The sequence below is a fragment of the Balaenoptera musculus genome, chromosome 11, assembly GCF_009873245.2.
Source record: "Balaenoptera musculus isolate JJ_BM4_2016_0621 chromosome 11, mBalMus1.pri.v3, whole genome shotgun sequence".
NCBI classification, from domain to species: Eukaryota; Metazoa; Chordata; class Mammalia; order Artiodactyla; family Balaenopteridae; genus Balaenoptera; species Balaenoptera musculus.
The window spans coordinates 96,732,718-96,746,271 of NC_045795.1; the positions used below are offsets into that span (position 1 = coordinate 96,732,718).

Below are 13,554 nucleotides of genomic sequence, written 5' to 3' on the forward strand. Positions count from 1 at the left end.
ATTCCAGGAGATGTTTTGCAAGACTGATGGCCCTTTTACTTTACTTCCTCTCCGCCTCTCCCTCTCTGATTCTATAAAAGAAACTGGCATCCAAACCCTGATAAGATGATTTCTCAGAGGCACTAGTCTGCCATCTTCTCCATCTGCCGGCTTTCCTGATAAAGTCTATTCCCTGCCTCAACACCTCGTCTGCGATTCATTGCCCTGTTGTGTGGCGAGCAGAGCGAGCTTGGACTTGGTAACAATTCCAAAAAATAAACACTTCTGATATGTCGAGGTTTTCAAGATTTTCAGTTTTATTTTTTTCTCAAAAGCCTAGTCATATTTTTAAAGACATTTAATCTGCGAATAGAAAACCCTGAATCTTAAAAAAGCTAAGGGTTTGGGGTGTTTACAACTATGTAACTTTCTGTACTTGCCTTTGAAGTCTTTACTTGTCACTTTGGTTAAATGGATATTTTTTAAAAATATTTATTTACTTATTTATTTATTTTGGCTGCTCTGGGTCTTAGTTGCTGCACGCAGGGTCTTAGTTGTGGCATGCATGTGAGATCTAGTTCCCTGACCAGGGGTCAAACCCCGGGCCGCCTGCATTGGGAGCGCAGAGTCTTACCCACTGGGCCACCAGGGAAGTCCCTTAAATGGATATTTTTGACAAACTTCCCCAAAATCAAATTCTTTCTTTTTTTAATATATCCAATTTTAAAATTATTTATTTATTTATTTATTTATTTATTTTTGGCTGTGTTGGGTCTTTGTGGCTGCGTGCGGGCTTTCTCTAGTTGCTGTGAGCGGGGGCTACTCGTCTTTGTGGTGCGCGGGCTTTTCATTGTGGTGGCTTCTCTTGTTGCAGAGCACGGGCTCTAGGCACGTGGGCTTCAGCAGTTGTGGCACACGGGCTCTAGAGTGCAGGCTCAGTAGTTGTGGCGCACGGGTTTACTTGCTCCGCGGCATGTGGGATCTTCCCGGACCAGGGCTCGAACCCGTGTCCCCTTCATTGGCAGGCGGATTCCTAACCACTGCGCCACCAGGGAACCCCCCCAAAATCAAATTCTAATGAAGTTTTTTTTGACCTGGGGCCAACTTTGGGATTTTCCAAAGGGACCCTATTATATTTGTTCTCTCTCCTTATAAAAAGAGAAATGTGAAGCTAATTAGGCTTATTTGATATGTTAAATTACAAAGAAAACATTGCCAAGTAAGAAGTGATGTTTAACTTTAGCTTATCTTTGTGTGGGTATGTTATTAACATAAGTGTTCCAGAACTTATATAAAATTCCTAAAAATCTGATGTGCATGGTATAATGTTACAAGTTATAATCCTAGTTATTGTCTTTATGTTTTTTGGATGGATACTCCAATGGCTTTATTAACTCCTTCTTTCTGGGGATGGCAGGACATTATAGCTGGAGAGATGAAAAGGAAGCCAGGAAGCTGTGGTCTCAATATGGGTCATTGAAGGGGGTGAGCTGCATCTCTCGGGACCCTCTTCCCATCCACCGTAAGCACGGGCATGATGAATAGCAAATTTTTATTCAGGGCATCTAGCTGCTTCATCTCCTCCAGGCTAAAGGTGAAGTCAAACACCTGGATGTTCTGAAGGATATGGGAAGGTGTGACACTCTTGGGGATGCAGCTCACTTTCTGCTGGACCTGCCACCTGAGCAAGATCTGAGCTGGAGACCGGCCATGCTTTTCAGCCAGTGCCAGGACCACTGGCTCCTCAAGCAGGACAGGCTCATCAGGATCACGCCAAGCATGCTCAGAGGAGCCCAGAGGGCTATAAGCAGTCACCTCCAGGCCGCGTGCTTGGCAGCAGGCAATCAGCTCCTTCTGAGGCAGGTATGGGTGGCATTCCACCTGCAGGACAGCTGGGCACACAGAGGCCACACTGAGCACATCATCGATCTGCTGACTGCTGAAGTTGGTCAGGCCCAGTGCCCCCACCAGCCTCTTAGTCACCAGTGCCTCCAGAGCCTTCCAAGTCTCCTTGTAGTGAGTGGAGTCATAGCATATAGTCCCATCAGCATTCTTAGGAAAAGGGTTGTCTCCCTGCTCAAAGGCATAAGGCCAGTGCATCAGGTACCGGTCCAAATACTCCAGCTGGAGGTCAGCGAGTGTCTTCCGGAGGGCAGGCTCCACATCCTCAGGGTGGTGATTCGTGTTCCACAGCTTGGAAGTCGCAAACAGCTCCTCCTGAGGCACCAGCTTGCCAGGTCCCACATCCTCCTTCAGGGCATCCCCAATCTCAGTCTCGTTGCCGTAGATAGCACAGTCAATGTGGCGGTAGCCTATACTCAAGGCATACTTAATAACTGGTTTTACCTGGCCAGGCTTGCTCTTCCAGGTGCTCAGTCCAATCAGGGGCATCTTCTGTCCAGTGTGCAGGAGGATACAGGAAGCCACCATTGCCCCCTCGGCACGAGCACAGGACGTTAACAGGGAAGTATGGCTTTTCAGCTCAGTCCTGTGCCCTGCTAGCTACCCAATGGGCCTCAGCTTCCCAGATTCCTAGTTATCGTCTTAAAAATGTTGGGTATCACAGAAATAACCAAATTTCCTTGTCAATTCCATTATAATGAACTCTCATCAGATCTGCAACCATGGGCATTTTAAAGTTCGTTGTTATTTACAGACAATTATTGTTTTACTTTGATGCTTTTGCAGAAGTGAGATTCCTGGAAAGGACCCTACCAAGTGTTCTTGACCACTAACATCACTGTCGAATTACAAGGTGTGAAAACTTGGGTACAGGGACTTCCCTTGTGGTCCAGGGTCTATGACTACGTGCTCCCATTGCAGGGGGCCCAGGTTCGATCCCTGGTCCGGGAACTAGATCCCACATTCCGCAACTAGGAGTTCGCATGCCGCAACTAGAAGATACTGCATGCTGCAACGAAGATCCTGCACGCAACAGCAAAGATCCCATGTGCCACAACTGAGACCCAGCACAGCCAAATAAATAAATAAGTATAAAAAAATATATAGCAAAATAAAAGAGCCAACTTTAAAAAAAACAAACAAACAGATTAAAAAATCTGGGTACGTTTCACAACTGAAGAAGACCCCACCTGACATCTGGCCCTGTTTAAATGCCAAAGACCTCAAAATCCAATTGACTAGGAAGAGAACTAGGCAACACTGAGGTAGACTGTTTCCTCCCAAGAAGTCAGATTAAGAGCATTTCCTTCCATTCTTCCTTCCTTCTCTGACCATCCTTTTCCTAATTCTTATATCATGAAGGTCTTTATTATTCTTTTCTCTACTTTTTGGCTTGCTCTAGCCTGGAAAGATAACTGTTCACCTACCATAGACCATTGCAAAGAAGGGTAAACTGACTATTGGACTGGCTTGGATGCTGGTGATCCTGTAGTTCTTTCTTCCCGTCACAAACTTCTCCCTGATTTATAACACCTCGGTTTCTCTGGAACAAGCTCGCTGCATAAACATTTCTGGGGAAGGGAGACATAGTTACACGAAATACATAAACAGGCCAACTGGCTTAAAGAAGTGTCCCCAGTTTTCTAGCTGGTTTGGATCATGGGGACCCTGGCTCAGGAGTACTCTCCAAACCATGGACATTGTTTTGTTGCTAGTAATTATTATTGTCTCCCTGATAAGCTGGGTTCTCTCAAAAGTTTTAAATGCATGTGGGCAGCGACTGACCAGCCAACACATGGTCTCTCTCTGACTGAAGTGACAAAAGAGAGCAGAAGAACAGAACCAGGGCCAAGAATACAAGCCTGACATCACCTCTTGTGAATGCTACACTGAGAGCAGAAGAGGCAGTGGTGACTGAGGATCATGTTAGTACTGATATTTTTGACCAAACCTCTTGAATGGTCAAGAGGATGAGAAAAGGGAGAATTACTGAAATAAATTTCTAGGCCAAAGATGGAGCCACTCCTGCCCAGAGTGCCACAGCAAGAGAGCAAAACTTAGTAACTTTGGTGTCTCTGTAAATGTTCTGCTTGACCAGAAACACAGTATATCTAGTCAGCCAATCCCCAAACTCTGGGCTTTATAATTACTTCCTTGTTCTTTATTCATTTTCTATTTTTCTCTTCCATGTTCTTTTTTTTTTTTTTGGCCGCCAGGTGGCTTGCAGGGATCTTAGTTCTCTGACGAGGGACTGAACCTAGGTCCTCAGCAGTGAAAGGGCAGAGGAGTCCTAACCAATGGACCGCCAGGGAATTCCCATTTCTTCCTTGTTCCTTATTCTTTATCCTATAAAAGTGTCCTGCCTTCAGTCCCATGTTGCAGTTCTTTGGACCCTTGGGAACAAACAGTGGTGGCTTCATGAAGTGTTAAAGTATGTTTAACACCTAAATTCTCTTCCTTAATCATTTTTTAACAGTACTAATCTGTTAGAAGATTAATACTGGAGTATTCACAGATTAAATAATGAGATGTGCTTTTTTTTTTTTAAAACATCTTTATTGAAGTATAATTGCTTTACCATGGTGTGTTAGTTTCTGCTTTTTAACAAAGTAAATCAGTTATACATATACATATGTTCCCATATCTCTTCCCTCTTGCATCTCCCTCCCTCCCACCCTGAGCTGTGCTTTAAAATAATACTATTGGATGGGGCAAAGATTGATGAAACAAGATAGATTGGTGTATGTTGATGATCATTGAAACAAGCTAATGGACACATGAGGGTTCATTATACTATTCTCTCCATTTCTATGAATGTTTGAAATACTCCATTAAGAAAAAAAAGAAAAATAACATGGGGCTTTTAAATTACAGAATTTCAAGTCAGTCATGACCCGCGGTTACTTCAATAAAGCGGGTTGACTATTGCAGCACTATAATCAGAGGGACGGCTGTGAGCAGCAATGCAAGCAAAGTGCCTTACGAAATGCTGTTTTATTATTATTTATTGTCATTACTATGGTTGCCAACACTAAGTAGGTGCCTCCAAGAGTTCCCGCCTCCTCTCCCTGTTAATGGTTTATTCCACTCTTCGGCTGGTTCTTTCCCGTGGTTCCTTCCTCCTAGTTCCGCGCTGTACCCCCCCGCAGCCCCAATGGTTTAGCCTGGCTTCCCAGGGGAAACCCGGTGGGGCGGAGCACGAGGTTTCTGAGAGCGGCCGCGGTCCCCTCTCCGGAGACCACTTGGACCGCTCCGCGTCGGGGGTGGGCAGGTAATCGTGGGGCAGGGCGCGAGTCCTGGGCTCCGATTGGCCAGCTCTGGAGTAAACATCCGGCTGGGTGGGGCGGGGCCGGAAGTGGAAAGCGAAGGAGGTGGCTGAGGCGGCTCCGGAGGTTCAGGACTCGGAGTCGGTGCCTCCAGGTGCCATGGGCTGGGCTGGCCCGCGCTGAAGGCGACGCAGAGCGCTGAAAGGGACGCGGGGCTGGGCCATGGCCGGCGCTCGGGCCGCCGCCGCCGCCTCGGCGGGGTCCTCGGCTTCTTCAGGCACCCCACAGCCGCAGGAGCCAGGGCTCGGGGAGCTGCTGGAGGAGTTCTCCCGGACTCAGTACCGGGCCAAGGACTGCAGCGGGACGGGAGGCTCTAAGGTGAGTCCGGAGGCGCGATGAGCAGAAAGAGAAGGTCCCTGGTTTGCGACGTTGCTGAGGTCAGGGGTCACAGGACAGAGAGAGAGGGAAGTGCCCAGTGTCTGGACCCGGAGAGTAAGGGTCGGGTTTAAAAACCGAAAAGGAGGAACTGGACTTAGAACGAGCCAAGGAAGGACGACGTTTTGGTTTGAGACAAAAGGGTTTGGAGGTCAAAGATTAGCGCTGAGTGGCCTTGTTCAGAGATTAGAGAAGAGGAGCTGAGGAGGGTTATTCCCATGCATTAGGTATGGGGACAAAAACTCTCATATCTAGATTTTTTTGAAGTGTAGATGATTTATCCAGGTCAGAGATCAGAGTGAAGGGGCTGGAGGGGTGGGGCAGAATGGAGCCAAGAGATAAACCGAGTGTGTTGCCCCCTTGTACAGTCTCAGCATGACTTTAGAATTAGGCCCATCCCTTTCCTTCTTCCATAGAGCAGGAAGGCAACTCATACTCCCTCTGTTCCTTTGTCAAAAGCAAGTCTTAGTTTCTCTTTTTTTCTGCTTTTGGGATTCCCTTCAGTCTCCTTATTGCCAGACCTGGAAGGCTTCCAGTCTGGTCAGGCCATTCCCATCTTAGGCATTGCCTGGCAGTCTGATGGGAATCTTGCCGACCCTGCCATCTTTCACTCCCCACGTGGTTTTGGCAGGTTTAGCATCAGGTTTTCCAATGGAATTCTGTTCCCTCCCAGGCCATGAAACTCTGGTTTGGCTCCAGGGGTTACCTATGCTAGGACTTACTGCACTTGGCATCTTCTAGTCTGGAGTAATGCAGGGAAGACTTCAGTAATGATGGGTCTCCTCCACTCTCCAAAGGACCGAGTATTTTTCAGAGCTTAGCCTGAGGACCACCTGTTTCAGCATCATCTGGGGTGTTTGTTAAAAATAAAGGTTTCTTGATCCCACCCAGTCCTACTGAGTTAGAATTTCTGGGGGTGGGAATCTGGAATTTGTATTTTCTAATAGGCTTTTTAATGATACTGGTGTCCCTTGAAATTTGAGGATTTCTAATTTTTGTGAGTTTTTCCCTCCACATTGGTCTTTTGGGTGGCTAGAGGGTCAGTTTTGCTGGGCCCCCCTTCCTTCTTACACACCCCTGAAGATTAGGGTTGTAAAAAGTTATACTTGACTCACTCCACCTGGCCCTAAACTTCTGATCTTTTGCAGACTTCTTGAGATGTTACAGGTTTTATGTTGTTCTTCTGGTGGGTCTTTCCCTGAACTGAGCAAAACAAGGGCAATTTTAAGGGAGCTGTTCCTTCTATTTCATAAGCAAATTGCGTGTAAGGAGACAGCTTTGTCTGCATCTTTTACTCATTACACTAACTAGAGCTTCTAGGTACTGGTCTGTGGCTGGAGAATGGGGAAGAATCTGCAGCTAAAGGAAGATAATGGATTAGTGCCGGTTAAAGTAACCTAGAGAGGGACTTCCCTGGTGGCGCATTGGTTAAGAATCTGCCTGCCAATGCAGGGGACAGGGGTTCGAGCCCTGGTCCGGGAAGATCCCACGTGCCGCGGAGCAACTAAGCCCGTGCGCCACAACTACTGAGCCTGCACTTTAGAGCCTGCGAGCCACAACTACTGAAGCCACCGCAATGAGAAGCCCGCGCACTGCAACAAAGAATAGCCCCCGCTCTCCTCAACTAGAGAAAGCCCGTGTGCTCCAGCAAAGACCCAATGCAGCCAAAAATAAAAATAAATAAATTTATTAAAAATAAAGTAACTTAGAGCAGGGGTTCTTAATATTTTATGGATTGTGGACCCCTTTGAGAATCTAATGAAAGGTGTCAACCTCTCTTCAAATGCTTAACATACACAGTTTCATCACAACATTGAGGGGTTCAGAGTCTCTCCCAAAGTGTACCATGGGGGTTCATGAACCACACGTTTAGGGCCTGTGATCTAGCAAGATGTCTTTTCCTGGTATTGAATGATAATCACAGAGGCACATTGTCATTCCCAGAGAGCTCTCCAGGTCAGGAACCGCCTAATTCTCAGAACCCCAGAATCTTCTTTATGCTCAGATCTCCTCCTCTGTGCAGGTTGAGCGCATTGAGAAGAGGTGTCTGGAGCTGTTTGGCCGAGACTACTGTTACAGCGTGATCCAAAATGTGAATGGGGATATCTGCGGCCACTACCCCCAGCACATCGTGTTCCTGGAGTATGAGAGTTCTGAGAAGGAGAAAGACACGTGAGCATCATGTAACCAAAGCGTGCCTATCTGGGAAGGCCTTGACAGCTCATGCCCAGGGTTAGGAAAGTCTGCAGCTGGGTGGGGCAGGCTCACTTTTCCCAGGTGTCAAGCCTCATTGGCATCTTTGTTTTCTTCAGGGTTTCACATCTTAGATTGACAGAGTAGCACAGCATAGAAGGAGGGGTTGGGAGTCACAGCCCTGGCCTCCTGTTTTACTCCTACCCTATAGCTCATTGTCCTGAGACAGCTGACTTCACACCTCACCTCTCTGAACCTCAGTGTTTTTTGTTCTGTTTTTTTCTTTTTTTTAAGAGAGCAAGTGGGAGGTATACTTTGTAGACATGTGGAAGGGCACTTACAGTATGTGGAGCTTAAGAGCCTGAGGTCAGCGTACGTGCTGGCTGCCCTGCTAGCTGGCTGTGTAACTAACTTGGGGAAGTTACTGAACCTCTTTGTCTCTTAGTTTCCTCATCAGTTTCTACCTCTTTTTAGAAAAGTGGCTTTTGCAGTTCCTGCTGATAAACAGGACTATTCCAAGCCTGACGTGTGTGCTGTAAGAATTAGAAATAAGAGCTACCATTTATTGAGGGCCTCCCAAGGCCCGAGTGCTTTGTGTGTGGTAACAGTTCACACCAGAGCAGACACAGAGCACCCAGCACAGGATGCAGCCCATAGGCAGTCAGTAAATGGTAGAGTTGTTTGACACTGATAAATAATCACTGATGCTCTAGGAAGTGCTTTATGTTGATCGCAAAGTTTGTTCCCCTAGGCTCCCTGCTTGCTGTTGATTTTAAGGGAGTTCCAGGAGCTGTTGCCAACAATATCCGTGAGAGCCTGGCCCCGTGGAAGTACTGTGATGATGAGTGCTGTGGTAGAGTCGTGCTGCCAAGTGCAGCGGGCCATCACTACTCACAGTGCGCCCATCCGCGCACCCAGGAACAGCTAGAGATTCTGAGTCTTGGGCTCCAGAGCCACTGAATCAAAATCACAGCATAACAAGATGGCCCCGTGATTCGTACGCACATGGAGGTTTGAGAAGCACTGCTGTAGACGAACTGGGGAGAAGGGTGGATTCTGCCTGGTGTGTGTTTGGGGAGACCTTTCAGCTGGATTTGGAAGGATGAGTAGGGGTGTCCCTGAAATGTCCTTTGTTAGGGACCAGCTTGTACAGGGTCTTGATCATCAGGCGTGTGGACTTGTGGGTGTTAGTGGTTATTGGGCTAGTACCCCCTGAGCACTCATTGAAATCACAGATTCCAGGGCCCCTGAATCACAGTTTCCAGAATCTGTGCCTCAGAGAGCTCCCTAGATGAGTCTCACCTTTGCTATAGCCTGGGAACAGCAGGGAGCCAGAGAAGCCTTTCAAGCGGAGGAGTAAAATGGGAGATCTATCAGTGTGCCCTGTAATGAGGTCGTGGTGGGGTGCACTGAGAAAAAAGAATGTATTGGGAAAAGGAATTGAATGTAGATCAGAGCACTTGTATGACTGCCTCTTCTTTCTGTCACCACCACGGCCCTCCCATCTTGCCTAGCAGGGTCTAGCTGCTCAGGCTAGGGTCACTGCAGTATATCCCTAACCCTAGAGAAATTGTGGAGTTTGTTTCTGTTTGTTTGTTTGTTTTTATTTATTATTTCGTTGTGTCGGGTCTTAGTCGCAGCATGTGGGCTCCTTAGTTGTGGCTTGTGAACTCTTAGTTGCGGCACACATGTGGGATCTAGTTCACTGACCAGGGATCGAACCCAGGCCCCCTGCATTGGGAGCACAGAGTCTTATCCACTGCGCCACCAGGGAAGTCCCGTGGAGTTTGTTTTTACTTTTCACTTCTTGCAAGGCCTCGAAGTGATACTGAGTGGGCGATGCCTGTTAAAGAGAAGGGAGTATGTGCATGTTCAGGTGGGAAGAAGTAGCACTTTTTGCTTCTTTACACATGCCTGGACTTGGTGTTAATATGACACTAATTAGACTGAGTTACACAGGGTAGAATTGGATTCAGGAAGTGGTTTGGTCCTCTTAACCCACCTCCCCAGTTTAGCCCATATCTGAGAATAGAAGCCTGGATGGGGATCTCTGAACGATGAAGACATGAGTTTGTCAACGAGGCAAACTGCTGCCATGAGGCAGACCCCAGGGGTCTAGTTGGAGGCCCTACCAGAGAGATGAAGTCCCTACCTTTAGATCTGGTGGGTAACACAGACCAATCAATGAGCAATGACAGTGTAACAAAGGCCAGAATTAGGGCAAGTACAGGTGAAGCATTGGGAGACAGTGGTTAAAGTTCTGCACTTGATAATTCCAGCTTGTGTGTGAGCATAGGGTGGGGGGGTTGTTCTCCCATTCCACTAACTTTCAGACGCCAGCCTTGTGTTCTACAGATAGCATTAGATCCCGCAGGTTAAGGGCTCAGTCCCACAAGACAGACATAAATACACAAGCTCACTTTCATTCATTCAAATATGAGTATCAGGTGCCTGACACAGCCCAGTGCTTAGCACAGTAAGGGAAAGATTCCGAGGCCAAGAGATAACAAAAATAAAAACAGGAACCACTGAGAACAGAAACTGAATTGGTTCTTTGAGTAGGGGACCCAGGAAAATAAAGCACCAGCTAGCCTAACAAGAAAAAGGTGCCTTCCTTCACATGATAAGACTGCCCAGAGCCTCTAAGAGGGAAATGCTGGCATGTTCTCTCCCTCGGTTATGTGGAGAGTTTGCTGAATGGAAGGATTCAGCCTGGGAGAATCAAATGCAGTTTCAAGGCTTTTAGAGCTGCTGGAGTGAGCTCCGTGAGAGTCAGTTAAAACAGATGGTGCTGACCACATCTGTGCAAATGGACGGAGGCCACCAAAAGGTGGGGGGGAGACTACTGTGAGCCGTGCTCTGTGTGCTCAGTTTTGTATTATCTTGGCGTCTCAGTTTAATTAGGCCATTGTTTCATTCTGAGGTGCCTTTTTTTTTTTTTTTTTTTTTTTTTTGGCTGCATTGGGTCTTCATTGCTGTGCGTGAGCTTCTCATTGCGGTGGCTTCTCTTGTTGCGGAGCATGGTCTCTAGGCGCGTGGACTCAGTAGTTGTGGCATGTGGGCTCAGTTGTTGTGGCTCGCAGGCTCTAGAGCACAGGCTCAGTAGTTGTGGCACACGGGCTTAGTTGTTCCGCGGCACGTGGGGTCTTCCTGGACCAGGGCTCGAACCCGTGTCCCCTGCATTGGCAGGCGGATTCTTAACCACTGTGCCACCAGGGAAACCCTGAGGTGCCTTTTTATTCCATAGAGAACCTGAGTGAGGGGAAGGTGGCAGAACTTGGTTTTCAGTAAGCCATGTTTTTTCTAGGACCTGGCTAGTTGGCCCGTGCCGTCCTACGGGCACCTTGAAGAGGCACCCCAGCCTTCCTCCTTCCATCAAAAAAGGAAAAAAATCTTGATCGTAAAAATAACATGTAGTCACTTCTTTGTTGTTTGAATTGGTTATGGTAAGGATATAATAATTTTGTGATTTAAAACAAAATGTTTAATAAAAATGAAAAAAAAATCTTAAATCAGACCTTACAGAAAAATACACCATGGGAAGTATAAGTCCTCTTATTTTATCCCCGTGTTCTCTTTCCATGGTCACCAAACTCATGGTCCAGGTTTTTATTTGAAGACCGCTGTTTAACTTCAGTTTCACATCTTCACTTAATAGTAGTTATTTTATTAGTAACTGGTTTGAGAATATATCTATGAAGGCTACTAAGAAATCAGCAGTGTTTTTAAAAGACTATATTTTTATTGGTGCCAGCAGCATCCAGATATGCTTAAAAGGGTACCACAGATGTGTAGGAGTTGGTGAACTTACTCATTCTGAAACAATTATTTGTGTGCACATGCTGTGCAGTGACACGGGAGTGCTAGCGTGACTGGGATGTAGAAGGAATGAACGCCCTCTTGGACTCGGCCTGGAAGCTCAGCCCTTGTAAGGAGGGCACTTGAGTGTCTTCCCTCCCTTCTCTCCTGTCACCTTGCATTACTCTGCATGGCGGGGATAGCTTCCCACTCTTGAACTTCCCTGCCTCCTGTTCCTCTTGCAACCAGAAGCTCTGACTGGCTGATGTGGAGTCTTTTGTTAAGAATCTATGGGTGGGGACTTCCCTGGTGGTCCAGTGGTTAAGACTGCGCTTCCACTGCAGGGGGCGCGGGTTCAAACCCTGGTGGGGGAACTAAGATCCCACATGCCATTCAGCGCGGCCAAGAAATTTTAAAAAAAGAAAAGAAAAAAAAGAATCAGTGGGTGAAGCTATGAGAGTAGACCCTTATTTTAGGGGTCAGCTGATTTGACCTGATTTAATATGTGTGAGTTGCTTAAGCTCATTTCTAAATGTATTTTTTTCATGTTCTAGAAGCTCCCTTACCAAACCCAGTGCATTAACTACTGTGCTTCTCAAGGCCACAAATAGCTTCTCTTTCACTGCCTTTGCTCCAGCATTCCCTGCCCTGTTGGCTTTTTGGACTGTTAGAGGTAGCTGGAACGTTGGGGAGGTATCAGAGGCTCATAGCCCTGTGAAATGTGAACCTTCATCTTATCCTGCACTCTGAAAGGTGACAAGAATGGCCCCATGATTTCCTGAGGGTCCCCAGCACACCTGTTGTCTTACTTTTGGAGTAAAATACTGAACACCCTAGACATAATCAACATTCAGTTTGCTATGTATGTTTCTGTATTTTAAATACCATGTCTTCAGAGTAGCTGACTTTTTTTTTTTTTTTTAATCTTAAAGGTTTTGAAATCAGGATGACTTCCATTTTAGTATCTATAATATAGCATTTTTTTCTTTTCTTGAAAAGCTTAGAATGTCCATGATCTAGAATTTAGGAATCTGAGCATTTATTAAATTTGAAATGAATATTCACACACACACACACACACACAACCCTAGTATGGGGCACACAGTACTCACGCAGAAGCAGCCTGACCTACCTCTCTTGCCCGTTTTTAGGTTTCAGAGCACCGTGCAGGTGAGCAAGTTGCAGGACCTCGTCAACCGCAGCAAGACGGCCAGGTGCAGAGGACGGTTTGTCTGCCCAGTGATCCTGTTCAAGGGCAAGGTAAGACCACACCGTAGCCTCGCATCCCTGAGACCCTCTCGCGGGGTACCTGGCTTAATGCAAAGTGTAGAGTCTCGTGTTCTTGGCTTTTGCCAGATGAGTTTGGGTGATTACTGGGTGCCTGGTGCTGTGGGAAGCAGGCCAGAGAAACAGGCCAATTCTGATACGACTTTTTTTGAAGGTGAGTCTAATTAGGAAAGGGACGTCACAGCAGAGGACCCCACCCTGTGTCCTGGAGCCAGACTGCCTACGTTCTGATCCTGGCTCTGTTACTTCCTGCCTGTGCAAGGCCTCAGTTTCTTCCTCTATAAAATGGGAAAAATAATCATGCCTACATCAAAAGTTTATGAATAGATTAGATCAGATGAGTAAGTACATTGTTGTTTGTTCATTCTTTCAGTCATATAATTTACCAAGTATTTATTGAATGTGTGTCATGTTCAGGCCTCAAAGTACATCAGCATATAAGGTAGACAAAAATCCTCACCCTTATCAAGCTTATATTCTGGTGACTGTTGTTAATTTGGCTGCCCACTATGGTCTCATTTCACCTCTTTTTATAATCCTTTGGTGTATTTGATATTCCCATTTTGCAGATGAAACGAAGGCTCAAAGTGGTTAAATAACTTCCCCAAGTTTACACAACTAGAAAGCTGGGGTTTAAACTTACTGCAAAACGCCCTCAAGTTACCACACTGCAGCTTAGGGCCACGTGGTGTGG

General features: G+C 46.6%; 2 protein-coding genes across 9 annotated transcripts in view; one reads left to right on the top strand and one right to left on the bottom strand.

The window, feature by feature from the left end:
- Positions 1-1,452: 1,452 nt before the first annotated feature.
- LOC118904298 (aldo-keto reductase family 1 member A1-like) lies at positions 1,453-2,499 on the bottom strand. Its single transcript, XM_036870196.1, has one exon. It carries the CDS (start codon positions 2,407-2,409, stop codon positions 1,453-1,455), a length of 957 nt encoding a protein of 318 aa, XP_036726091.1. The 5' UTR covers positions 2,410-2,499.
- Positions 2,500-5,232: 2,733 nt separating this feature from the next.
- Positions 5,233-13,554, top strand: part of MTMR14 (myotubularin related protein 14) — a 42,936-nt gene continuing 34,614 nt past the window's right edge. For 4 of the 8 annotated variants that reach the window (XM_036870294.1, XM_036870297.1, XM_036870295.1 and 1 more), the window contains exons 1-4: positions 5,233-5,525; positions 7,606-7,754; positions 8,070-8,117; positions 12,725-12,833. In XM_036870294.1, coding sequence (XP_036726189.1) covers positions 5,370-5,525; positions 7,606-7,754; positions 8,070-8,117; positions 12,725-12,833 — 462 coding nt within the window. In that variant the 5' untranslated portion in view covers positions 5,233-5,369. Of the gene's footprint in view, positions 5,526-7,605; positions 7,766-8,069; positions 8,118-12,724; positions 12,834-13,554 lie in introns of those variants that run through there. The other 4 variants (XM_036870296.1, XM_036870299.1, XM_036870300.1 and 1 more) reach the window with 2 other exon arrangements.